The 27,224-nt window shown below is 40.4% G+C and overlaps 1 protein-coding gene across 1 annotated transcript; it reads right to left on the reverse strand.

The window, feature by feature from the left end:
• Positions 1-272: 272 nt before the first annotated feature.
• LOC117515940 (guanine nucleotide-binding protein G(i) subunit alpha-1) lies at positions 273-24,826 on the reverse strand. Its single transcript, XM_034176735.1, has 9 exons — positions 24,373-24,826; positions 17,820-17,862; positions 14,557-14,698; positions 5,082-5,239; positions 4,825-4,953; positions 4,565-4,694; positions 4,287-4,440; positions 1,892-2,083; positions 273-1,208 (listed from the first exon to the last, which is right to left on the reverse strand). Exons 1-8 carry the CDS (start codon positions 24,488-24,490, stop codon positions 1,893-1,895), a joined length of 1,065 nt encoding a protein of 354 aa, XP_034032626.1. The 5' UTR covers positions 24,491-24,826; the 3' UTR covers positions 273-1,208; position 1,892.
• Positions 24,827-27,224: the final 2,398 nt, after the last annotated feature.

A 27,224-nucleotide genomic window follows, 5' to 3' on the forward strand; every position in this document is an offset into this window, starting at 1 on the left:
AGAGAAACTTTCCACTTCAAAGTATGACAAATATTTTAATTGAATAGAAAATGACTTAAATTTTCTGTGCTTATAAATGAGGTGTGAGAGATACTAATTCCACAGACAACTCATTAAAAGTTAATTAGAATATGATCTTTGAAATTCTTTCCTCATTTTCCACCGAGTTAAAAACAAACAAACAAAACAAAACAAAAAAAACAAACACATTTCAGGATTTGCGTAAATATTCACACAAGGTGGGTGGGGGGCGGTGGCTCCTAAGAGGTTGCTTGTTTCTTAAAATGCCATGATTGCCCATAGCAAGTCTTTTATTAGCAAAAAGAGATTGACTAATCCCCACCCAATGCAAACAGAAGGGTGGGGCCTATATGTGGAATATGCTTTTGATATCACAGATCGTAATAACGGTGCTCTTCTACACATCTACTGACCTCAGATTTATGTGGCGCTTTTGTCTGCAAGGTTGCACCTGAATGCCTATGTTTAAAACCCCTTTCATGTCCTCCATGTTGTTTGGGCACCACCAGCGTGCAAGGTTTTGTTGCAGACAGAAGCCCTTTTTGGTCACATAGAAAAATAAAAACTTTGAAAGAGAATGGCAAGCAGACAATTATAGTCCCTCAGCTTTACATTGTGCTCATGTCCAAGCAGAAATCACCCATGACAGACCACTTGCAGGTTTGTCCACAATAAACAAAACAGCTCTCAATCACAGCACATATGCAAACTGCACATCTGAAACTTGTACACAAAGCTCTCACACAGTCTGTAGTGTCATGTGGTCTTTTTTATCCTAATAAGGTTATATCAATAAAAAACAAAAAAACAACAACAACAGGTATCTGAAAAAATAGGAGTCACTAGCTTGGGTCTAGCTTTGGGTCCATGGTAAGACGTAAATATAAGTTTATAAAAACTAAGACATGCAAGGCACAAGCACCTAATAAACAAAAAGGTCTTGATTCATAAAGGTCCGTTTTCATTTAACAAAAAGAAATAAAACAAGCACATTATAAAAATCGATCCCATGCCATAGACAGTTAAATATTTTACACAATTCTTTTCCACATACCATCTTTAAAACTTTCAGAGATGAACATAAGTTAATAAAATGTTAAACATGACATTCTCAACAATGTCCATGAAGTTCCCCCTAGTCAGATGCGCCATGAATTAATTCACTTGTAAGATGGCCATCAGGGTGCCTGAGCAGGGAAGGGGGGGGGGAGAAGAAAACACACATAAAACCATGAGTGAACAGTAAATTAAATGGTAGTACAGGTGAGCACGGTTAACTCGTGGATCCGCAAGCTGCGATTCGGCTTTACTCACGGTCAAAATTTAGACTACCTATAAAAGTCCATTTTGATTTGACTGTTTTTGGGAGGGATCGTCAGGGTGGACGACTATTTCTTCTTCTTCCTCCTCCGGCTGCTGCACATTAGCATGATGTCGTGGGCACGTGTATAAACTGTGGCTCAATCTGAACAGACAGTAAGGATCTACAGTCACACCCAAAAATTTGAATTGCCATGAATCGTCTGCACTGACGAAGCCCTCATCACTGGCATGCAGCAGGTGGAGGAGAAAAAAAAAAAAAAAAAAGATTCCTAACCCACTCCAGATGAAGAAATCATCACCATCCAAGAAGGAATCACACTTCAAATGATCAAAACTATTATAATATGGCAAGGTAAGCTGATTTAAATTTTTTGTGGACCCCAAACTCGCGGTCCGATTCTGCAGACCCCAACTCGCGCAAGTTAACGGGGCTCACCTGTACACACCATTTGTTTCCACAGGATAATGTCAGACTTCAAATGTATCCCCCAAAAAGAAAAGCTGCACTCACACAGAGCACGTGCAGCTCACCATCACCTGACGTTACCTTAGAAAAGGCCACAGTCCTTCAGGTTATTCTTGATGATGACATCAGTGACAGCATCAAACACAAACTGCACATTCTTGGTGTCTGTGGCACAGGTGAAGTGGGTGTAGATCTCCTTGGTGTCTTTTCTCTTGTTCAGGTCCTCAAACTGGCACTGAACATAAGCTGCTGCCTCCTCGTAAGTGTTTGATCCTAATGAAGGACAAGAAAGAAAGTTAGTGCATACCTGTACTGCTGTTCAATTTTAAATATACTAGAACTTTTCCATTTATGTCGAGCTTTGGTCATCAACATGTTGATTTGACCAACAGATAATCACATCACAGCTCATTTCTCGTCACACCCAGGTTAAGTGGTACAAAACAAATACGAGGTCTATTAGAAAAGTATCCGACCTTATTTTTTAAAAAAAAAAAACATATGGATTTGAATCACGTGTGATTACATCAGCCAAGCTTGAACCCTCGTGGGCATGCGAGAGTTTTTTCACGCCTGTCGGTGACGTCATTCGCCTGTGAGCACGCCTTGTGGGAGGAGTGGTCCAGCCCCCTTGTCGGAATTCCTTTGTCTGAGAAGTTGCTGAGAGACTGGCGCTGTGCTTCATCAAACTTTTTTCAAAAACTGTGAGGCACATCTGAGTGGACACCGTTCGACAAATTAAGCTGGTTTTCGGTGAAAATTTTAACGGCTGATGAGAGATTGTGGATTGTTTCTATCGCTGTAAGGACTTCCCATGGAGCGGGACGTCGCGCAGCGCTCCGAGGCGACATCGTCATCCTGTTTCAAGCTGAAAACTTCCAAATTTAAGCCTCTGTTGACCCAGGACGTCGTGAGAGAACAGAGAACTTTCAGAAGAGGTCGGAATCAGCAGTTTAGCCAGACATTCCACTGTTAAAGGAGATTTTTTTAATGAAAGACGTGCGGACAGATTGGTGCGTCGGCTCACAGCCGGCGCGCCCACCACAGGAAAAACACCTCCGTTGGAAGCCTTAAGGACAAGTTGGAACATGCCCTGCTGTTAAACAATTTCTCAGATACTCACTCAACTGAAAGCCACAAAAAGCCGCCTGGATTTTACAAATGGTTATCAACACAGAGGTGTTAAAATTTTCACTGAAAACCAGCTTAATTTCTCGAATGGTATCCACTCGGATGTGCCTCACAGTTACTGAAAAAATTTTGATGAAGCACAGCGCCAGTCTCTCAGCAACTTCTCAGACAATGAAAATCCGACGAGGGGGCTGGACCACTCCTCCCACAAGGCGTGCTCACAGGCGAATGACGTCACCGACAGGCATGGAAAAACTCACGCATGCACACGAAGGTTCAAGCTTGGCTAACGTAAAAACATATGAATCAAACCCATAGTTTTTTTAAAAAATAAAACGGTAGGTTTCTTTTCTAATAGACCTCGTAGATGGATAAAACAAATTATTATATGGCTGCAACACTACGTGCGCTCTGATTGGCTAATTACTGGTCTGATATTTTCCCATATTCGATCGGTTACCATGACAATCGGTCCGGAACACATACCACTTTAGTTACAAACCACAAAGCTAAAAACACGATTAGAAAAAACAAGTCGGACATGAACATACTCCATAAATATCTGAACAGCATCAGAAAAACACACAGACTGAAAGCTTCAACTAACGACCTGACCATCTGTTAGCAAGCTCTTCATGGAGGTGAAGCGAACAGGTCTGACTACGAGCCCAAAACCGTCAGCAGCTTTCATATTCAGGCCATAACGTAACTTTGTGCGTTTGTATATCTCGTAGCCATTTAAGAAAGAAATTATTAACCTTGCTTGCTCGATCTGTACGGGGAATATCAGACCTCTGTTTTTACACCTCGGTCTGATATTTTCCCATACAGACTTTGCACTCAGTTAATAATCCTTTATTATTTATCATTTCTCCTCACACAGCCAATTCCAGTGGAGTGTAGCATCTTGCTATCAGATCCTACTTAGTCTGCATAGTTGGCTTGGCTGTGTTTATACAAAATCTTAATTGCTGTAATCGTTAAGAGCGACTGAAACGCTACGCTTCCATGGGATTAGGAGGTCATGCACAGATGTATGTAGGTGTTGAGAAAAACTGGTTGTTGTGGAGAACAGTGCATGTTCACGGCATCCCCTGCCCTTAGACTAAGGAGTTGCACAGTTGCTGACACCAAAGTACTATTTACTTTACAAAATACCTGAGTATGGGTATTGCTATAGATGCACGTAAAGAGGACCAAGGAGGAAGAGACCATTTTTTCTGGGAAGTAAAGGATTTACTCTAAAATTTCAGTTATGACTGTTATCATAAACATTTTGAAATAACAGCATCTGCATGCACTAAACATCTGCTTTGTATACTATTTGTCTGCACGCAGATCTGACCTGCATATTCAGGGTAGCAGATTGTGAGAGGGCTCTTTCTGATCTTTTCTTCAAATAGGTCTTTCTTGTTCAGGAAGAGGATGATGGAAGTGTCTGTGAACCACTTGTTGTTGCAGATGGAATCAAACAACTTCATGCTCTCGTGCATTCGGTTCTGAGGATGAGACGTATAGTGCTGATCACATTTGAAAGCTGCAAAAAAACAAACAAAAACAAAACAAAACAAAAAAACACACCTCACAGATCGCAAAAAAGTGTGACCAAAAGACAAGTCCTACCATTTCCTCATCCTCAGCCAGAACCAGATCATAGTCGCTCAGAGCTACACAGAAGATGATTGCAGTGACACCCTCAAAACAGTGGATCCACTTCTTCCTCTCAGACCTCTGTCCGCCTACGTCAAACATTCTGCAATATGTGGCATCCATTGAAATTGTCACTGATCTGTTCTGTATGTATATGTGTTTTGAAGTATGCAGACCTTTAATCATCTAAATGTGGTTTCAGAGTTTAGACAAATCAAGATGATCGCACTTACTTGAAGTGTAGGTCCTTGAAAGTGAAGTGAGTTTCAACAATGCCAGTTGTTTTGACCCTAGTTCTCAGCACATCCTGCTGGGTTGGCACATAGGCACCATGGGATATCCTCTCCAAGTCATTTAGATAGCTTTGGCAAAAGATTAGCATTTAGAAACAAACATTAGCAAAAATAAATAACAGTATATCTATATGTACAATGTATCAGAGTTCCTGCTGCATGTGAAGAAGCATGACCAATCACCGTTTCCTACTCACTAAGCTGCAGAGTCGTTGAGCTGATACTCTCTGGAGCGACTGAAGCAGGCTTGAACGCCATCATCCTTCCACAGCCGCTGGATGACTCCAGCCAGTTCACCTGTCATGAAACCCTCTTCTGCAGAGCCAGCAAGTACAAATAGCTGACGTGCATCATCCTAAGAACACAAACTCCAACAATCAATCCAACAAAATAAAAATAAAGCAAAAAAAAAAAAAAAAAAAAAAAAAAAAAAGAAGCACAATGAGCAAGTCTTCATATGTAGGCTGCATAAAGACAACAAAACAGAAGTTGATTCAACCCCAAATAATTTATACAAGCAGAACCTCAGGCACTGTGCCATGGTAGTGACGCCATTTATCAGGGCAACATGTTGGTGACACTCTTATGAAAAAGGCATGGAACTAAAACAAGCAAAAGTGAGGATGATTCCCATCCCTCACCCTTCTTACAATAAATCAATATAATAGCTATTGTGACAGGCAAGGATGTTGGTCAACAAGCTCTGCTGAGTCTTAAAGTGCACCCGGAAAGTATTCACAGCACCTCAGTATTTCTACATCTTAGTATGTTACAGACTTATTCCAAAAAGGATGAATTTTTTTTTTCCCTCAAAATTTTATACACAATACCCCATAATGACCATGTGAAGAAAAAAAAAAGCTATATATATATATATATATACATACATACATACACACTCAACAAAAATATAAACGCAACACTTTTGGTTTTGCTCCCATTTTGTATGAGATGAACTCAAAGATCTGAAACTTTTTCCACATACACAATATCACCATTTCCCTCAAATATTGTTCACAAACCAGTGTAAATCTGTGATAGTGAGCACTTCTTTGCTGAGATAATCCATCCCACCTCACAGGTGTGCCATATCAAGATGCTGATTAGACACCATGATTAGTGCACAGGTGTGCCTTAGACTGCCCACAATAAAAGGCCACTCTGAAAGGTGCAGTTTTGTTTTACTGGGGGGGGGATACCAGTCAGTATCTGGTGTGACCACCATTTGCCTCATGCAGTGCAACACATCTCCTTCGCATAGAGTTGATCAGGTTGTCAATTGTGGCCTGTGGAATGTTGGTCCAGTCCTCTTCAATGGCTGTGCGAAGTTGCTGGATATTGGCAGGAACTGGTACACGCTGTTGTATACGCTGGTCCAGAGCATCCCAAACATGCTCAATGGGTGACATGTCCGGTGAGTATGCCGGCCATGCAAGAACTGGGACATTTTCAGCTTCCAAGAATTGTGTACAGATCCTTGCAACATGGGGCTGTGCATTATCCTACTGCAACATGAGGTGATGTTCTTGGATGTATGGCACAACAATGGGCCTCAGGATCTTGTCACGGTATCTCTGTGCATTCAAAATGCCATCAATAAAATGCACCTGTGTTCTTCGTCCGTAACAGACGCCTGCCCATAACATAACCCCACTGCCACCATGGGCCACTCGATCCACAACATTGACATCAGAAAACCGCTCACCCACACAACGCCACACACGCTGTCTGCCATCTGCCCTGAACAGTGTGAACCGGGATTCATCGGTGAAGAGAACACCTCTCCAACGTGCCAAACGCCAGCGAATGTGAGCATTTGCCCACTCAAGTCGATTACGACGACGAACTGGAGTCAGGTCGAGACCCCGATGAGGGCGACGAGCATGCAGATGAGCTTCCCTGAGACAGTTTCTGACAGTTTGTGCAGAAATTCTTTGGTTATGCAAACCGATTGTTTCAGCAGCTGTCTGAGTGGCTGGTCTCAGACGATCTTGGAGGTGAACATGCTGGATGTGGAGGTCCTGGGCTGGTGTGGTTACACGTGGTCTGGGGTTGTGAGGCTGGTTGGATGTACTGCCAAATTCTCTGAAACACCTTTGGAGATGGCTTATGGTAGAGAAATGAACATTCAATACACGAGCAACAGCTCTGGTTAACATTCCTGCTGTCAGCATGCCAACTGCACGCTCCCTCAAATCTTGCGACATCTGTGGCATTGTGCTGTGTGATAAAACTGCACCTTTCAGAGTGGCCTTTTATTGTGGCCAGTCTAAGGCACACCTGTGCAGTAATCATGGTGTCTAATCAGCATCTTGATATGGCACACCTGTGAGGTGGGATGGATTATCTCAGCAAAGGAGAAGTGCTCACTATCACAGATTTAGACTGGTTTGTGAACAATATTTGAGGGAAATGGTGATATTGTGTATGTGGAAAAAGTTTTAGATCTTTGAGTTCATCTCATACAAAATGGGAGCAAAACCAAAAGTGTTGCATTTATATTTGAGTGTATATATATATATATATATATATATATATATATATACACACACACACGCACACAAAAAGAACTCACATGTACATAAGTATTCACAACCTTTGTCATGGAGCTCAAATTGAGCTCAGGTGCATCCTGTTTTCACTGATCATCCTTGAGAGGTTTCCAGATTAATTGGAGTGCACCTGGTGTAAATTCAGTTGACTGGACATGATTTGGAAAGACACACACCTGTCTACATGTCAGAGCACAAACCAAACATGAAGTCAAAGGAATTGTCTGTAGACCTCCAAGACAGGATTGCCTCGAGGCATATATCTGGGGAAGGGTAAAGAAAAATTTCTGCTGCTTTGAAGGTCCCAATGAGCACAGTGGCCTCCATCATCCATAAATGGAAGATCAGATCCACAAGGACTCTTCCTAGAACTGGCAGCCCTTCTAAACTGAGTAATTGGGGGGAGAAAGGCCTCAATTAGGGAGGTGACCAAGAACCAGATGGTCATTCTGTCAGAGCTCCAGTATTCCTCTGTGGAGAGAGGAGAACCTTCCAGAAAGACAACCATCTCTGCAGCAATCCACCAACCAGGCCTGTGTAGTAGAGTGACTAGACATAAGCCACTTCTTAGTAAAAGGCACATGTCAGCCATCCTGGAGCTTGCCAAAAGGCACCTGAAGGACTCTCAGACAGGGCTGGACTGGGGAAATTTTTCAGGCCGGGCATTTTTAACCAAGACCAGGCCACCACCAGGTATCGAAGGGGAAAAAAATTAAGACTGCTGTGACAGTGTGGTTTTTTTTGGTCCCTTAACCGATCAATGTGCACCAGGAGACACATACATTTTAACACTATAAGAAGCATTATGAAAAGTTCTCCCGAAATACAGTTATCATAGGCTTATCAAAAGTACAATCTATTGACAGTAGGTCACATTACTTTTTAGACATAATAAGCCGTCATTTCATTCGGCCTTGTTACTTAAATTTAGAAATAGAAATTATATAAAAACATTTGTTATAGAAATACTGTAGGCTATACTATAAATAATATATCAATACTTGTGTGATACAATTCATCATATAAAGCAAGAAATCACTGGACCAATGACTGGATACAAAGGTTGAACTTTTGGAACTGCAATACACAAAAAGGCCACAAGATGGAGACAGCTGTCTATCTCACTACAAGCTACAAGTAACATCAAGGATTTCTTTTATTACCAATTTGTGTTGCTAATCAACTTAGAGAATGACTCAATTTAAAGTAAAATGTTAGGTATGTGAAATTATGCCACAACTTGGGAAAATACATTTTAGACAGGGACGCTGTTATACCACGCCACCGCACCGCAGACTGTGCAAAACAGCATACTTCGTATGACCGACGCACGACCGTCACACAAATAGAATAAAGAAACAACCTGGCGGCGACAGCATGGTAGCTAGCCATGCACACCATTTGCACAGGTTACATTGCTAGGCTAGGTTACGTGACTTGCACAAACGAAAATAACATCCAACCTTAATTCATATCTGAGTGACCCAGTTAGACAGCACTTTACTTTAACCTTCACTTACTGTCATGGCCGTAGTGGTCACCGCCTCACTTTATAGTCACCCTTTCTTGACTTCAATGAAAATATATACTTGTTTTATAAAAAGTAAAATAAAGACCTCTTTCTTGACCTCATATTTAACTGTTGACAGCACTGTAACAGTAAAACTTGTAATTTCCAACCTACATTGTTAATAAATGTAACTATTAAATTCTTTAACATTTTTCTAATATTTAAATTTTCTCTAAACATTTTACTTGTCGAAATTATTATTATTTTAAGTAGTATTAGTAGTTGTAGTAAAAAAAAAGGCTTCAAAACTGGACCTTTAATCTAGGGGTGTTGTGTGGGTGTGTGTGTGGGGGGGGGGGGGGGGGCATCCTTGCCCCACGCCCCCATTCCATCTGAATTCGCCCCTGCTTTGGCGTTTGAGCACAAAGAATGGATAACAATTATTTATGCAGAAAACATGACCAGATTTACAGGTCAGAAAGTTTTATTGCGTTTTCACATCATGTGGTCCTCAGAGAGTTTAGGTGCATTTGAGTGAAAAATAATGTTAGTTGTTGACGCGTCGCGGAGAATCAGCTGTTTTAACATGCAGATACGGAGCGGCTCAGCTCAGCTCTAAATAAAGGAGGAAAAAAGCATAAAAATGTCTTTGTAAAGCTCAGTGCAGGTGTGCTGTTATCACCGCACTTTAAGAGGTGACGACGAGTTGTAGCTGCTACAAAAAAAAAAAGAAAAAAAAAAAGCGGATGAAAAGCTCACAGCTCGCTTTATGTCGTAAAAAAAAAAAAAAAAAATCCGCAGGCCAGTAGGCCATCAGGCCAGCGGGCAAATGCCCAGTGTGCAATACTATCAGTCCAGCGGTGCTCTCAGACCATGAGAAACAAAATTCTCTGGTCTGATGAGACAAAAATTGAACTCTTTAGTGTGAATGCCAGGCATCATGTTTGGAGGAAACCAGGCACCATCCCAACAGTGAAGCATGGTGGTGCCAGCATCATGCTGTGGGGATGTTTTTCAGTGGCAGGAACTGGAAGACTAGTCAGGATTGAGGGAAAGATGAATGCAGCAATGTACAGAGACATCCTGGATGAAAACCTGCTCCAGAGCCCTCTTGACCTCAGACTGAGGCAACGGTTCATCTTTCAGCAGTTCAATGACCCTAAACACACAGCAAAGATATCAAAGGAGTGGCTTCAGGAGAACTCTGTGAATGTCCTTGAGTGGCCCAGCCAGAGCCCAGAACTGAATCTGATTGAACATCTCTGGAGAGATCTGAAAATGGCTGCAAACAGGAACGGTTAAAACTGCTCAAAGATAGGTGCACCAAGCTTGTAAAATCATATTTAAAAAGACTTGAGGCTGTAATTGCTGCCAAAGTCGCATCAAAAAAGTATTGAGCAAAAGGTGTAAAGATTTATGTACATGTGATTTCTTAGTTTTTTTTTTAATTTTTAATAAATTTGCAAAAATTTCAAAAATAAAAACTTTTTTCATGTTATCATTATGGGCTGTTGTGAGTAGAATTTTGTGGGTTTAAAAAAAAAGAATCTTGGAATAAAGCAGTAAAATAAAATGTGGAACAAGTGGAACACTTTCCGGATGCACCATAAGAAATTAGAACTTCATACAATAAATTCGTATCTTTCACTCTGTTAAAAAGCAGATCTTTGTAAGTACCGGCACCACTCAGTATAATAGGGGTGAATAAATACTTAGATACATCCTGATAAGAACGTGGACAAGTCTGAATTGATTCACAAATGTCAAAAATCTATTGTCTAATGGGCCTTTCACACTAAACACGCCGGAAGCTTCACGCAACGCATATCAATGCTTTAACGCGTCCGACGCGTGACATCAGACGGTTCGCTATGGAAGCGGCAAGGGGGTGGAGATTGCTTGTCACATTCTGGCTGTTTCCACAACCTGAAAAAAGTTCAGCGATCGCCATCTTGAATTTGCGCCACCTGAACCACAAAAAAGCTTTAAAAAAAAAAACAGCAGTAGAACGATTCTCCCATCACCCTGCTGAGAGAAGCTTTTTTTCAGCTACTTTTCGGAGTGACGCCAACCGAGGGAGGACTGATGACTTGGTGGGAAATCGATCGAACTACGACAGCAGGCCGACCCGCACGGAGAAGCCGGCCTTCAGGCACCGTCACTGGGCAGACCGAGGCAGTCAGCCGGGGGGGATGGAGCAGACCCACTCAGTCCGAAATCTCCCACTTTTTGGATATATGCGAAGTCCCAGTTTGCCCAATGGAGTTTAGTTCTGCAGCTTTATCGAGGTGAGAACAATGTAAAAATAAAACGTGACGTTTACTGAACTGCTGTGAAGGTTTAATGATCGGCTAACGTTAGCTTAGCCATTTAGCACAGTTGATCTGAGTGAACGTTTTAATTTGTAAATGGTTCAGTCTTATTTTTACCAAATAAAGCTACAGCTTTTTTTGGAGACCACAAAGCGCAACTGTAAATAATTTTTTTTCCATCGTTTTTTTCAGTTTTTTTCCTTTTTATATATAAACTGTTTAGTGTTTCTTTATATTTAAAGAAAAATTTTTATTTGTCCCAATCAGGAACATTTGCTGTGCAGACAACCAAACTTCCATTAAACTGAACACCATGAAGTCCAGTCGAAAGAAAACATCTCTGCTCTTCAGCAACACCAGAGTTCAAAGCTGCAGAAGAGACCATCATCTGGTCCTGAGAATCCAGCATAACATCACCTGTTCTAAATAAAAGGCTCTTTCAACAGCAACTATTTTATTATTTTTTTAAAAAGCTGTTTCATTTTATATTTTAACAATAAATGAACGGATCATTAAAAATGTCCACGAATCAAAGTCCAAAGACATTTGCACAGGTAGAAGCGCTCCACTTATTGTGCTCAAATTCATATTTTAGAAATGACTCTGTCCTGATAACGATATTAAAGGCAATTACATATTTTGGCAAAATTACAAGTTGAAATGACCATTAAAAAAATTCATCATGAGGTTTATGTCACAGAAATCCTACTTTACAATCACACTGCAGTCACTGTTAAATTATTTCCTGTTGCATTTATAATAAACATTTGTATTTATTTACAGCGTCTGTTTTTCTGATTGAAATGAAATATAAATAGTCTACAAGACTTTAAAAAAATGTACAAGTTTCCATGGTATTCTATTTGTCTAAAAATAAATGTCCAAGGTTCCTTATGTTAAACAAGAAATTATCTAATCTGAAATAACAGGTGGTTTTAATTTACAGATGAAAGGTTTCTAAAGAACCATTTATTGATTTATTTAGCTATTTTAATTACAAGTGTTCTAAACTTTTTTTTTAACAGAGGTAACAAACAACAACAAAAAACATTTCCAAGGATTTTTCTTCAGAAAAGTGCTCTATAAATGAACAGTCCTATGACACGTTTCTGTTTTTGTACAGATCAGTGGTTTCTGCACCGATCCGTTTTGTACAGATCAGTGGTTTCTGCCACTAGTCTTCCGTGTTTTGGCCCGACGTGTCGTTCCTATTTTACAGCGCGAAGCTATGTCATGGCTCAGTGTGTCGAAAGTTGGATTGGATTGAACTTTGACCGTGTCAGCCTGCCGACAAGTGGCAATGCGCACTTTGAATACAGTACCATTTACCCACTTTTGCATGTTACCGGTGGCCCTTTTTCTTTTGTACATATTTTGTTTGATTTTGATGAGAACAATGTTCAGCTGGCAGTCAGAGGGCAGCAGTTACTTACTGTGCCCCCAGCCCTTCAGCAGTGACCACTGCTTGATCTCCCAGCATGCAATGTGGCAGGAGCCATTTTGGATGGAAGCATGTGCTCTGCTGTTGCTCTTTTCCCCAGTTTTAACAGCACTTGGTTCAAAGACCTGGTAAGTAATCATGTGATCATTTAACTTATTGTGCTACTTAAGTAAGGGTCTCATGTTTCTTTATTCAAATCAACAGGAAAAAAGTAATTAATTTGCAATTATTTGCCAAAATGCCATTTCTAAGATACCTGTTCAAATGTCTGTCCATTACATCAACAACCATTTTTGGATCATTTTTATGGCTTAAAAAAATACCCCCCCCCAAGTTTAGTAAATACTTTCTCCTATTAAAGTCCTTACACAATTGAAAAATGTTAAAACTACAGTTATTTTGTAAATAATATACAGGAGTCAACACAAATGTGTAAACTGCCTTGTGACTGATATTCAAGCATGTGTTTTGTCAGAAAAAAACATATTCCTCACATATTTTATGTGAAATTTAGATCATACTTATCAATGTTTATGAGTTAGAAAATCAGAGTTGGTAACAGCATGACTATTTTTCCATAATATGACAAAATTTATTAATCAAACTATTTTAAAGAACTTTGACAATGATACATGCATACTTTCAATCCACATTCAAAAGCAACTTTTTTGTAAAACCAAGTTAGTTTAGTTTCAAAGAAAGACAAATCTTTGATAACACTAATTGGATTTATTTTACTTTTAAGAGTACTAAAAATGCTAAATATATTTTTTGACAAATAATTACTTGGTTTATATTACTGAATATGTTTGAAATTGGTATTTCATGGATATAATTGGTATTTCCAAGTCACTGAAGCAGCTCTGTCACCATGTCTGACTCAGCAGATGCCATTCCTCCTGCACTATTGGCTAAGAAGGACAAGTGTTTTAATATTTGTTTTGACTTACAAAATGTGTATATTTCTGAATTCTAAAGAACAACAGCTTTCATTTGATGTATTACACTTGTGTTTACAGTAATTTTCATTTTTAAGCACTCAGGGGTCAAATTTTGGGGCGTTAACCATGCTTTCTCCTCTAAATGTTAATGCTGATGGGATAAAAAGGCGGAACTCAGACGAGCAGCATACGAGCAGTCTATGGCATGTGCATAATTCAATTTATTTAATTTATATACTGCCAAATCACAACAAAGCTGCCTCAAGGGGTTTCACACAAACAAGTTCTAACCTTACCAACCCCTAAAGCAAGCACACAGGCGACAGTGGTAAGGAAAAACTCCCTCTGATGATAAAGGAAGAAACCTCAAGCAGACCAGACTCAGGGGGGTGACCCACTGCTTAGGCCATTTGGGAACAACATTGCCACAGGATGCATAAAGATGCAAGATGGCCAAGCATGAGTGTCAGAGAATGACAATAATGAAAAGTTCAGAAAACAAGCGGCATTCATTAGTAAAATTGAAGAAGAGAAAATAAGCACTGTATGTATCTGTGGTTACGGCGATGTTGAAATAATACACTGCACTGTGTTCAGAACATAAAACTAATGACTGCTTATCATAAAATGTTACCACAGATCAGGAAAAACTAACATGTTCTGACGATGGCACGGCATGGAAGATAAATAATTACAGTAAATGTTTATTAAACTATACAACCAGAGGCAGAGACTATGTCAGAAAGGTTCTGCTTTTATGTACTGTTCTTGAAGGTGATACTACATTTATCAAAACTCTGAACTCACGGCAGAGAATGCCATGAGAAGAGGACTGCCAGCAGAAAACAATTACAATAAATAAATAAATTTGATGCATGTCCCAGAAACAGAATACCAGCCATTTTCTGTCACTCACTGCTCTGGCTTGAACAGCAAAGTCTATCTTGAGGCGACCCATAGCTCTGATGATGGCAATAATGGACTGGATGGTGTTGCTGTAGACCACGGCTTTGTACTGCTTACACTCTTCTTCCGAGTAGCCAGCTTCATGAATAATTCTGGTACACAAAACAGAACACATTAGCAACTTTCTCTTTGTGTCCATTTTCACTGAGAAGCTATTGGCTGAAGATGACAGACTGATGACGTGTTTAAAGATAAATCATATTGCTGCGATGTGCAAGTACATGAGTACATGAGCAAGTACACAGTCTGTGCAATGAGGAAAGCTGACAGACTTTACTCATGTCAAGACATGAGTGCATCTTGAAGTTATTTTTATATTTACATAGTTTTGTGAGCATTTTGACAGTTTCTGAACACCATTTGTGGCTATAAATAATCAGTCGTATCTGGCAACACTGATGATAACCATGCTATTATGCTTGAACACTGCTGGCAGAACATCAACTAATGTAACCTTCAGTGGAATTTGGAAATAAAATATGTATACGTGTGTTGGGGGGATTGCTTGAAAATATTCTTATCTACAAACAGGGGCTCTGCAAAAAAAGGTTGGGAACCACTGTAGTCCACCATGGATGAATGCCGGTTTATGGACCAGAGGGGTGACTGCTTTTACATTTATACTAGTTTACAACAACGCTGTAGCACTTTAGCCTCTGAGCGTTCTACTTAACTTTCATAATGGTGTGGTTTAAAAAACAAAACACGATAACAACTGAAAAGGAAATGCAAGGTTGTCAATAAAATCGTGAAAACAGAGCTTTAAATTAACTTAAAACAGCATTTTTCTAAGCTTAAAAACTGTACTGAGTACAGTGCATCTGGAAATTATTCACAGCGCTTAATTCATTTTCCCCCTCAAAATTCTACTTACAACACCCCATAATGACAATATGAAAAAGGTTTTTGAAATTTATTAAAAACAAGAGCAATCAGAGATTTCTGATGTCCGACAATCCAGTTTCGGATCACCTCCAAAATTCACTGGAGTCTTCCAATATGTATCTGTGGTGCAAATTTGGTGAGAATCTGTGAAGTAGTTTTGATGTAATTTTTCAAAGCCTATACAATGTGAAATTTGATCCAGAATCCGGATTCAGATCACCTCCAAAATTTAATGGAATCTTTCATGGCCTAATATGTATCTCTGGTACAAATTTGGTGAGAATCCTGACTAGTCTCCCAGTTCTTACCACTGAAAAACATCTCCACAGCATGATACTTCATGATGAAGTGTTTAGAGGAGGATTTTATTAAAAAGATGACCTGAAAGTTCAGGTACAATTTGCCAGATGGTACATCTAAGATGAAAGCCTAGATTTGATGTTTTGGTGAAAGAATTAAGTACTTTTATTTATTTTCTCTCTCTTTTTTTTTTTTTTTTACTGAATCTTTAGTAAAAATTCCATAATATATGGATAAAAGTGGCCTCCAGGATGTTCACAAATAGACAAACAAATAGGGGCGATAACATAGGCTCCTTCAACTTCATTGGCGGAGATTATTACATTGGTTGTAAGCATTATTTTGATCATATGGCAGGCCCTGTCACTTTCATGGATTAACTACTTACAGAAATTCATTAAAAAAAATTAAAAAAGGTTTTCTCACAAACAAATCAAAGATTAGTGGAGCACTCAGAGATAATGCTGTGTTCACATTCATACGCAACCTGTTCCCTGACTGGATTTCACCAACTACCTGCATTTATGGTCCGGGAAAGCTCTGAAACTTTTCAAACATTTCAAAGCGGCAAACTGAGTAAATAAAGCCTTTTATTCTAACCCATTTTGTCATTTCAGAAGGATTATCATCACAGCCTGCGGAAAACTGTTAACAGAAGAGGCCATTTGGAAATACTTTAATTCCTTATCATGGAAATTGCTTGTGAATAAAGAGCATTTTTAAAGAAGTCTGTCTGTGTTATAATACAGACCGTGCTCCTGATGTGTCATTTTCAGCCACCAAAAACAGGTTGACTTTTTTCAGCTGAGAAGGTGATTGATGTGTGCAGCGCAACAAGGGAGAAGGTGTGTGTCATACACTTGCATTACCAGGATCCTTTATTCAAGTAAATTCAACATTTTTGGCATCTTTTGTTGGGTAGTCATGAAAAATGAAAGTCAATTTTTGCCCTTATCACTTGGCAATGTATACATGCATATTTAATTTAATTATGCCACATCACGAGTCCTTTAACCCTCTGGGGCCAATGCCGTCGTATATGACCAAGCTTTACTAAATTATAAAAAAACTTTTTTGCAGAAAAGTTAACTCCACGGACTTTCGAGCCAGCCATCGGCCATCTTTGTACTCCTCATAGAAGCTGTGTGATGATGTGCACAATGTGAGTGTCCAATTGGAATTGGTTCACTGTCACATGGTTTTCCAAAATCCAATCGTAGGGTAGATTTACCTCACGTGAAAAGTCAAAGATCATTTTCAGGAGTGATATGTTACTAGCTGGCCCATTTGAATCCTCATTGTGCCCTGTGCTATTACGCACAATGATCAGTGAAAGCAGGAGCAGATGGAGAGCCTCTGATGACAATCGCACGTGCTCAAACAAAGAGTGTGTAACTATCAGGATTGCTCCACTAGTTTGCATGTGAATGTCACTGGATAACTGTTGCTTTCTCTGCGTAAAGCACTGTTTACCATGTCAATGGACAGCAAAAAGCATAGACCATTTTGTATATATTGTTTAAAATGTGCATTTGTGTTTATTGTTTGAACCTTTTTGTTGTACAGTCTTTCACACAAGACCTCAAATTGCCTTTATAAAGTGTCAAAACAGTTGTTTATTATAGTCTGCTGTGTGTTTTGAATAAATGTGTGTGGAAAATTATTTTTCGCTTTATTTTTTCCTTGCCTATTTTTTTATTGTAAACCTTTATTACACTTATAAAACACAACAAAAACATATATATTCTGAAAGCACAGGTTGTCCTGAAAAAAGAGACATAAAACTTGATTGTGGGATGCAGGGCGAGCCGTTAACAGCAATAATAAAATATTTATGCCAGGCGAGTGAACTGTCCAAAAAATGCCCTCGGATCCCAGAGGGTTAATGTAACAATTGCACGCATGCACATCACAATGGTGATGCTCAAACTATATCATGCAGCCCTACTGCTGTCAATATTTTAATGACGAAGGTTGTTAAAAAAATGTTTCAAACATTGTATTCTTAAACATACAATCCACACTTACTTCATCTGTTTAACAATTGTACTTTTACCAGACTCTCCAGCACCTGAAACAAAAGTGTAAATGGACAAAAAATTTACAGTTATTAAAGTTGCATAATGGATGACAATAACAACTTTAAAACAGGAAAAGAAAAAAAAATGGTAGTAAATGATAAGTACCAAAGTGTTGCCAAGATTAACACCAAATGTTAAACTGTCACAGAACACAGCGGTGTCTAAACATTTAGCCAGACTGTGGTACAATAGGATTAATCAACTGGATCATCTCATCTATGAGATTATGCGCAGTTTAGACAGCAATGGGATAAAAACTAATGCTGCATTTGACTGGCTCACGAGGCTCAAAGCTGTCAGCTGCCTCTAATAAATGATGCTTGATGCAAGTGAGACCAAAATAATGTACAACATAGTGCCAAAAACCTGCCCAAAAAAAAAAAAAAAAAAAAAAAAACATTGTGAAAAGCAAGCATTCTGTTGTAAAAACTGATAATGTACTTGTTTACAGCTACTGACTGCAATCAATGGGAATAGTTTGGTACACAACCTGTCACACTTCACCAGCTTCCTCTAAGATAGAGGCACGATCAGCTGAGCAGACATTTTAATTACCTTACCTCTGCTGGGACTTTCATCTCCCTCATGCACAAATTCACAGTCCCATATGATAAACAACTACATAGCACAGAATCAGAGCCAATACAACTACGAACATGATTTAAATTCTATTTCCAAAACACAGAATCACACCTCAATGGGCAATTTAAATGAAAAGCTTAATGGGCGGGTGGGTGTGGGGATTTGCCAGCAACTTAATGCATTTGTAATGGCACGTGCTGCGTCACCAGGCACATCAGACACACACATTTCCACCAAAAATACTGCGCCCACTATCCACATCACTTTATACTGCCACAGAAAACAGATACAATTTTGCATTTGTAGAATAAACAGTTAAAACTGTGCCACTCTTCCTACACTGAATCACCTAAGAACATGGAATGTGCAGATCAACAGACACCCCCAAGGGATTCCTGATGGAGCAGCAGACTGCAAAAAGCAACAAAGATGAAGTGCTGCTGTCAGAAATACACACAAAAGGATGTCATAAACATGAATCAGATATACTGCACATTCATGTGCACAAACACAAAACCACAACTCCCACCACTGCTTACACAGGTGCTTTTGGGAGTCATGATAGAAATGAACATCCAAAACAATTCAAATCAGGCCCATCTCAAATTACATGCCTGTGACTTCCAAGAAGTGATTCCTGTTCTGTGATGCACAGTGTCACTGTAGTGCAATCCCATGAGCAACAATAAGGGGTTTCACAGAAATACAAACATGCACATGGAGAGATAAATAAATGCATGTGATGCAAAACTCTCCATTATGGAAAGCAGATGTCAACAACAGGGATCAAGTAGGTCTTAGGTTAGCACACAGAAGGACTATTTGTTGTGTGTATATACTAGTTGCCTTGATGCTTACTGCTGTTAAACAGATTGCTAAGAAACCTCACCACTCATTTTCCTGACTGGCATAGTGGTAACACTTCCAGATAATGGGAGCTACCACATGCATTATTATAACCTAAAACTAAATACTATCTAGGATTTTAATATCACAGTATTACTCTAACAGGTATGCAACTATTGGCTGTTTTTTTATTGATTAATAAGGAGTGACTAATTTAAGGGCTACACTGTAACATCTGTACAGAGAAGAAGAAAACAGCATTTTTTTTGGCCAACTGACACTGACAGCTAGGGATGGGAATTCACAAGATTTTAATCAATATCAATGCCATTATTAATTCTGATTATCTGTCTGCTTCTTTACTGATGCCCTTATCCGTTCTTAATCAATTTTGTGTGGAACAAATGGAGCTCTACACAGGTTTTCGGTGTCAATGCAGCAGTTTTCTTTGTTGCTTGATGCATAGGTAGGCATCATGGTTGTGACATCATGACACTATGCATCATGTGTCTGACATCATGGCGCCTGAGTTTTTGCAACACATTATTGTCAGAAAGTTAGGTACTGGCTGGGACCCTACCACCTAACTGTCAGAGAGAAGAGGAGGTATCTCTTCAATGGCTTCCTGTCACTGCGAGATCAGATTTTAAGGTTCTGTTACTAATCTATAAAATTGTTTACGGACTGGCACCTCCCTACCAAGCTGACCTTATTAAACCCTACGTACCGGCCCGGGCTCTGCGTTCTCACGGTGCAGGACTACTTTGTGTCCCTAGGGTGAATAAAAAATCTGCAGGTCACAGAGCTTTCTCTTATTGTGCCCCTATTTTGTGGAATGATCTCCCTGCATCAATAAAACAATCAGATTCTGTAGGGACTTTCAAGTCCAGACTTAAGACGAACTTATTTTCCCTTTCGTATAGCTAGGATACTGGCATAGTATGCCACTATGCTTTTTACCCTTTTAAATTAATTTTATCAGGAAACGGAGTGGGCCGTGCCCTCAACTTTAAAGTGTGGGTCTTTTAGTGAAGCTTAGGGCTAGTGGCCGGCGATCACCTTAGTATTTCTTCTGTTTTTCTTGTTAATGCTGACAAATTACACTGTATCTGTTGTCTTTTCCTGATGCCCGATTCATTTTTTTCCTCTCTGTTTGAGGTGCGGCTCCATCCAGATGGGAGTGGTGTCTTCTTCTGTGTACCGGCAAAATTTCTTGTATATTCATTTGGTAAATTGTTTTGTCAATTGTGTCGGTAGCATGGCCCAAGCAGAGGGTCACCCCTTTGAGTCTGGTCTGCTTGAGGTTTCTTCCTCAAATCATCAGAGGGAGTTTTTCCTTACCACTGTCGCCGGTGTGCTTGCTCTGAGGGTTGGTAAGGTTAGACCTTACTTGTGTGAAGCGCCTTGAGGCAAGTTTGTTGTGATTTGGCGGTATATAAATGAAATAAACTGAATTGAAATTGAGGTAGCAGACTGGATAAGAAGCTGGGCTGCCAGTGTGTACACGTGGATTTGAATCCTGCTCACATTACCCGTCTATGTCCTTTAGCAAAATACTTCATCTGCATTGTCCCAGTACACCCAGCTGTAATGGATAACAACCTTGGCTGGGGAAGTAACCTGCGTCAGACTGTAATTCTGAGCAGGGAAAGTCATATACTCTCATCCACTTCACTCTACAGAATTTGGAGATAAGCACTGCCATCAACAGGCCTCCGGGTCTACATAGGACTTCTATCAGGAAAAACACAGCAGCATTGATCAGAGGAAATGATAATGTTTGAGGCATCCAACTCCAATTGAACTAAAATTTGGAACAGGTTCTCAAGTGGAAATTGTTCTCAATTCCCATCTTTATTTACAGCAGTGTTTATAAAAGTGTGCTCTCCTTGTTACATAAATTACTGTATCTTAGGCCGTGTTCACACGGCAGGATAATTAGGCCGATATCGGACCCGATCTTCCCCTTCCGTCAATCTTAAGGACGCCCTGACAATCGTGATGACGCTCAAGATAATCTTATCAGATATTCCTGCCACGTGTGGTGTGTTAAGAGCTCTCTGATCTGCTCAGAAGGGCGTCAGGAGCGCCCCGATCGTAAATCAGAGATAGTCAACATGTTGGATTTTTTTGGCCCGATATCGCTGTGTGTGTTGTGTCCTCTGACCAAAACAAGCACGCAGCCAATCAGAAACCGAGGTGACAGATGCACGGAGTGGAAAATTAAATCAAAACAGCTGTTCTGACTTACCAGAAAGTCTGGTGGTCGCGCTGTATCCACTCCTTTAAAGAATGCCTTCTTTTTCTTTTTGTATCGTTTTTTTCCCTCTGTTTTAAATAGTCCACAAAGTACCTCCGTTTGCTTACTCTGAAGTCACGTTTAATCTCGAGAGATTTTGCGAGATTTCCTGTCTGAGCTGTGAATGTTCGTGTGTGAAATCTGTTTGTGTGTGGTGGTGTTGTCCTTACTGTGTGGCTGAACACCACACACTGTACGACCAAACCTGTTAGATCCATGATTTTTTATCTTCACGTGTGGGCTCTCAGGTTGTGGAAACCTAAAGATAATTTTAAAATCCTGTCGTGTGAACCAGGCTTTACTAGATACATTTTCATAATGAATCAGTTGACATTTTACCTGTAAAAATGTCACACAAGAGAAATGTGTTGAATCTAAGGCCTGGTTCACACGACAGGATAATTAGGCCGATATCGGACCCGATCTTCCCCTTCCGACAATCTTAAGGCCCCCCAGACAATCGTGATGACGCTAAAGATAATCTTATCAGATATTCCTGCTGTGTGTGGTGTGTTCAGAGCGCTCTGATCTGCTCGGAAGGGCGTCAGGAGCGCTCTGACCGGAAATCTGGGATATTCAACATGTTGGATTTTTTTGGCCCGATATCACAGCATGTGTTGTGTCCTCCGACCACAAACGAGCACACAGCCTGCTTAATGTGACGTGCAGCCAATCAGAAAACGAGGTGATGGATGTATGGAGCAGAAAATAAAATCAAAACAGCTGTTCTGACTTACCAAAAAGTCCGGTGGTCGCGCTGTCTCCACTCCTTTAAAGAACGCCTTTTCTTTTTCTATCGTTTTTTTCCCCCTGTTTTAAATAGCCCATAAAGTACCTCCATTTGTTTACTCTGAAGTCACATTTAATCTCGAGAGATTTTGCGAGATTTCCTGTCTGAGCTGTGAATGTTCGTGTGTGAAATCTGTTCGTGTGTGGTGTTGTTGTCCTTACTGTGTGGCTGAACACCACACACTGTACAACCAAACCTGTTAGATCCATGATTTTTTTGTTTTATCTCCATGTGAGTGGTCTCTCAGGTTTTGGAAACCTAAAGATAATTTTAAAATCCTGTCATCTGAACCAGGCTTAAGCTGCAAAATCACAACATAAAACCATTTTTCTGGATGAATGTCTAAATTTTTGGCTATTCCTAGTTTGTTCAGGGTTGACACTGTGGATTACAGATCCCATGTTGATTTGGCCTTCTTGACAACTAATGTATAAGGCGATGGGGCACTGGTGGTCTTGAACTAGAGACCTAATTGGGAGGGAAGCACACCAGGTCCAAGATGACATCTTGATACTTCTCTTGTCTGAATAAAAGTCCAGAACCTCAAGATATTGCATTTACGTTGCAGATTAAGCATTATTGGTATCCTCAATGCCTAAACCACCTCAGGTGGCTCCTTTCTATACGAAGGAGCAGCAGCTCTAATAAGAGTTGCTCTCAGATATCAGAGCTTCTCAAGCCACCTTGACACTTGCACGAATTTGACCGTCGCACTGCTGTGCAATTTGTTGTGCCAATGCATCCCACTTTGTCGTGCTTGACACCACACTACATAAAATAAAACCTGTGCCACATCATTTTGTAGCCGATGACGAATTTGCTTTCAGAACTTGGTTGATGAAACCATTCTCTCGTCACTCCCAGAATCGCAGAGAAATCATCTACAGCTACAAGTTGTCTCATCCTCGTTGTGTGGTGGAGAACACATTTGGGACCTTGTCTTAAAGGTAATTAGCATACATACATATAGTAACGGATTGGTAAAACAGTTGCATTTTCATCGATAATATATCTGTAAAGTTATGTTTATTATAGGTGTAACAACGCTTCATAATTCAATTTCAGGTTCAGGCGCCAGTGCGGGGATCAAAATTTGTGCATGTGTCAAGGTGCCTTTACTCTGTCCCTGAGTGTAAGTGCACATATCCTACAGAGGATTAGTGAAGAATGAGAGCTCCATTCACCTAAGAGTCAAGGGTTCGCTCCCCAGCCTTTATTGAAGTGTCCTAGAGCAAGACAGTATACCTCCAATAGTTCTGGATGTTCAGGGTGACACCTTGCATGAAGTCTACTGGCATTCTGTGCGATTGTGACTGTACCTCACTGTGGATAAGTGATTTCCACATGGAGAAATGCAAAGGTAGGTAAGCTACAATTACATTACCATTCAACTTACTAAAGTTACTTGCAGGCTATTATAACAATAGATTTAATTTATTTACTAAGTCAAAGGATGTGCATAAAGTACATAAAAGAATATACATGGATGACAAGAAAGTGAAACATTTCCACTGTGATCCATCAGTTTTTAATTAGGCAGAGTATTGCTTTCAGAAAGTAGCGCTTATTGTACGTGGCATCTGAGTGAAAATGTGCTTCTTTTTTTAAGCAATGTGATAAAACAGCAATAAATTTGCTGATTAAAAAAATAATAATTGCAAGTTAAGCTAACATTAGAGGCCGTATGACAGATCGCTTGGCTAGTTACCTTTACTGGCAGTAGCTGGTTAACTTAAGGGACAAACTACGAAGGAAACTGATGACTAAGTTTTTTTGTTTTTTGAAAAAAGAAAAAAAAAAGGGTACACTACAACAACGCCAACTTTTCAACTACAAACAACACCGAGTTTCATGCCCAAAAACACAATTATATTTTAAAAAGAATGAATCACCTAGTGAACTTTATAGATATGCATTTACAACAGACACAATCGGACGGTTCCTCGCCAGCAAATAGACTGACCCCATCCATCTTTCTCTCACCGAGCAGAAGCAGCTTGACCTCCCGGGCAGCTTTTTCTCCATCGTCTCGCAGATTTTTGTCGATCATTTTGCTCCGCTCCTGCGCTGCTTTGTCGTCCGTGCTCAGAGTACACCCCATCTTGTTGCCTCAAGTCCGTATAAATACCAATTAAACAAAACGAAACAACTTTTTTTTGAAACTACGGGCGCGCCGACACGCAAAAGCTAACAAGCTAGCAAACAATTCAGCTTCAAACACCCTGACTTCCAACTCTGCAGCTGCTTATTTAACGTAAAAACTGAGCTTTAGCGGAGCATAAAAATGAAGCGGTCGGTGCGCAGGATTCTTCCGCTGACGTTTTAAACCTCCGAAACAGCGCGGAAACAGCAGAAAATCACTCAGAAAGGCGCAGACAGCATCATCTGCGCTATGGATCAAATTGTTTCCTGTTCTTTCTTCGCCCAGACCGCGGACGTCATGCGCATGCGCAGTAGAGCAACAAGCTTCTTTCGAATTTTCAGCTTCTTTACAACCTGTGATGTGTCGTATCAAACATGCTTCTACCGTGAAACACGTCAACATCCAAAATGAAGTGATTTATTGAAAATTCATTGTGTAAGAAATCAAGATCAGCTGCATTCTGGTTATTGATAGCGCATGTTTGTAGGAAAACAAAACATGGACAGAATGTTCTATTGCATATTTTATTCAAGGGTTCAGTGCTGGTTTTTAATTTAAAGCCTGTGTTTGGACCTGTCTGATCTGTGCATGAAGATTATATATAACGTGATTGCACTAAATTTGAGTTTGCACACAATTTGAGTCAATCCAGGGGTGTAGCCAGAACTTTCTGATATGGTGTTACTTGCAATGATGTGAAGTCCATCTCAGAGCCGAGCCCACAAAGTCTCAGGGTCTTGAGTCCTGTTGAACATTGCAGGTGTCATTATCAGAAAACAAGTTGATCCATGACCAATTTTGTAGCATCAGACTCCCCACAGCAGAACTTCAGACAGAGAGAAAGACAGCAGAACCACTCACACACACACACACACACGCACACACTCATCTTCAACCGCTTAGTCCAATTAAGGGTTGTGGGGGGCTGGAGCCTATCCCAGCAGTCATAGAGTGTGAGGCGGGGTTCACCCAGGACAGGACGCCAGTCTGTCACAGGGCTACGTACAGACAAACAAACACAGTCACACCCACCCGCACACCTATGGACAATTTAAAGTTTCCAATCCACCTAACCCGCATGTCTTTGGATGTGGGAGGAAACTGGAACACCCGGAGGAAACCCACACAAACACGGGAGAACATGCAAACTCCACACAGAAAAGCCACAGGTGGGAATTGAACCCATGACCTTCTCGCTGTGAGGCAACAGTGCTAACCACTAAGCCACCGTGCTGCCCACAGCAGAACCAGTCAGCCGGAAATAACAGCACCTAAGGCATGAGCTCACCAGCGGTAAATCAACAGAGAAGCACAGAGGTTACTAAAGCAGGCTTCACTAGCAGACCTAGAATTTAGATATAATGAGGCTGAGACCTGTTCCATTGTTAATGATGCGATTTAAAAAAGGAGAGGAAGCATAGTTTGCAGGGATGCTAGCAATATGACAGGGAGAACAGATGATTTTGAAGGATTCAAAATGATTAATCATTTCTCAAAATGTTCCTGATTAGTTCAATAATCAGTTAATCATTACAGCTCTACATGGTATACTGTACAAACACATCATTGTTACAGAGGGCATAATTTTGATGTTTTCATGATCGCCCTATCTGATGTTACACATGAAAGTAGCATGATCAACATTTTTTACATCAATGTCAAACTTTAACATTATTCCGTGTTCTCCCTGTGTCTGTGTGGTTTTCCTCTGGGCACTCCGGTTTCCTCCAACAATCAAAACATGCTTACTTAGGGTCTGCTCCTAGGCAGCGACTCCACATATGGAGTTGGTCCCTGGGTGCTGGACTGTGGCTGCCCACTGCTCCTAGAGGTTGCAGTGTGTCTAACTGTAATTAGGATGGGTTAAATGCAGAGGACAAATTTCATTGTATGTATTTCCGTATGTATGATTTCCGGTTTAAACCGGAAATCCTCTTGCCTCAAGCTCACTGCTTTAACCACTTGACAGCCACCTACCACATCAAATCAAATCAACCTTTATTGTCATTTAGCTGTACATACAGTTATAGTGCAGGCAAAATGAAAGGGTGTTTCTCGTAGAGATCCAAATTAAGGAAAAGTGCAGTGGTGACAAAATCCTGGTCAGTTGTTCAACAGTCTGACAGCTTGGGGAAGGAAGCTGTTGAACAGCCTGGCAGTCCTGGTTTTAATGCTACGGAAGCATTTTCCTGATGGCAGCAGTTCAAGGTGGTTGTGGAGGGGGTGTGAGGGGTCCCTGACCCTGACAGTGGTCAGTGTCACATGTGAACACGGGTAGTGATTCTTTTCAGCCTACGTTGATTTTCATAAAGGAGGACTTCTCCCTGGGCCATCCTGAGTAATTGTGAGATTCTTAAAAAGTTGGTGGACATCATAATCAGACTAAACACCGGTACTGTGAGGGCTGTAAAATCTTTGTAAAAAAAAAAAACCCAAACCTGCTGTTTGTCAGTGAGGTGTTTTGGCTCCTACACTGGTCAATACTTGCATGAACTGGAGGGTAGATAATGTGGAAAACAGCTGATGTGCTTCTGTTGGTGAGGAAAGTTTTACTGACCTTTGAATTCACCAACGATGCTGTAATCTTTGTGGAACCACGACACCCTGATTGCAGCACTTGAGAAGCTGAGTGAGGAGTTGGAATGCCTGGTTTTGCAGTTTTCCTGGATCAAAAGTAAGATCCAGGCTGTCA

Source organism: Thalassophryne amazonica, chromosome 8 (assembly GCF_902500255.1).
Source record: "Thalassophryne amazonica chromosome 8, fThaAma1.1, whole genome shotgun sequence".
Taxonomy (NCBI): Eukaryota; Metazoa; Chordata; class Actinopteri; order Batrachoidiformes; family Batrachoididae; genus Thalassophryne; species Thalassophryne amazonica.

Coding starts and splice junctions, on each gene's coding strand:
- LOC117515940 (XM_034176735.1), bottom strand. CDS start 24,490: ATGGGGTGTACTCTGAGCACGGACGACAAAGCAGCGCAGGAGCGGAGC. Junction 17,863..24,372: donor GGTCAAGCTGCTTCTGCTCG/GTGAGAGAAAGA, acceptor CTTTTGTTTCAG/GTGCTGGAGAGTCTGGTAAA. Junction 14,699..17,819: donor ACAATTGTTAAACAGATGAA/GTAAGTGTGGAT, acceptor TTTGTGTACCAG/AATTATTCATGAAGCTGGCT.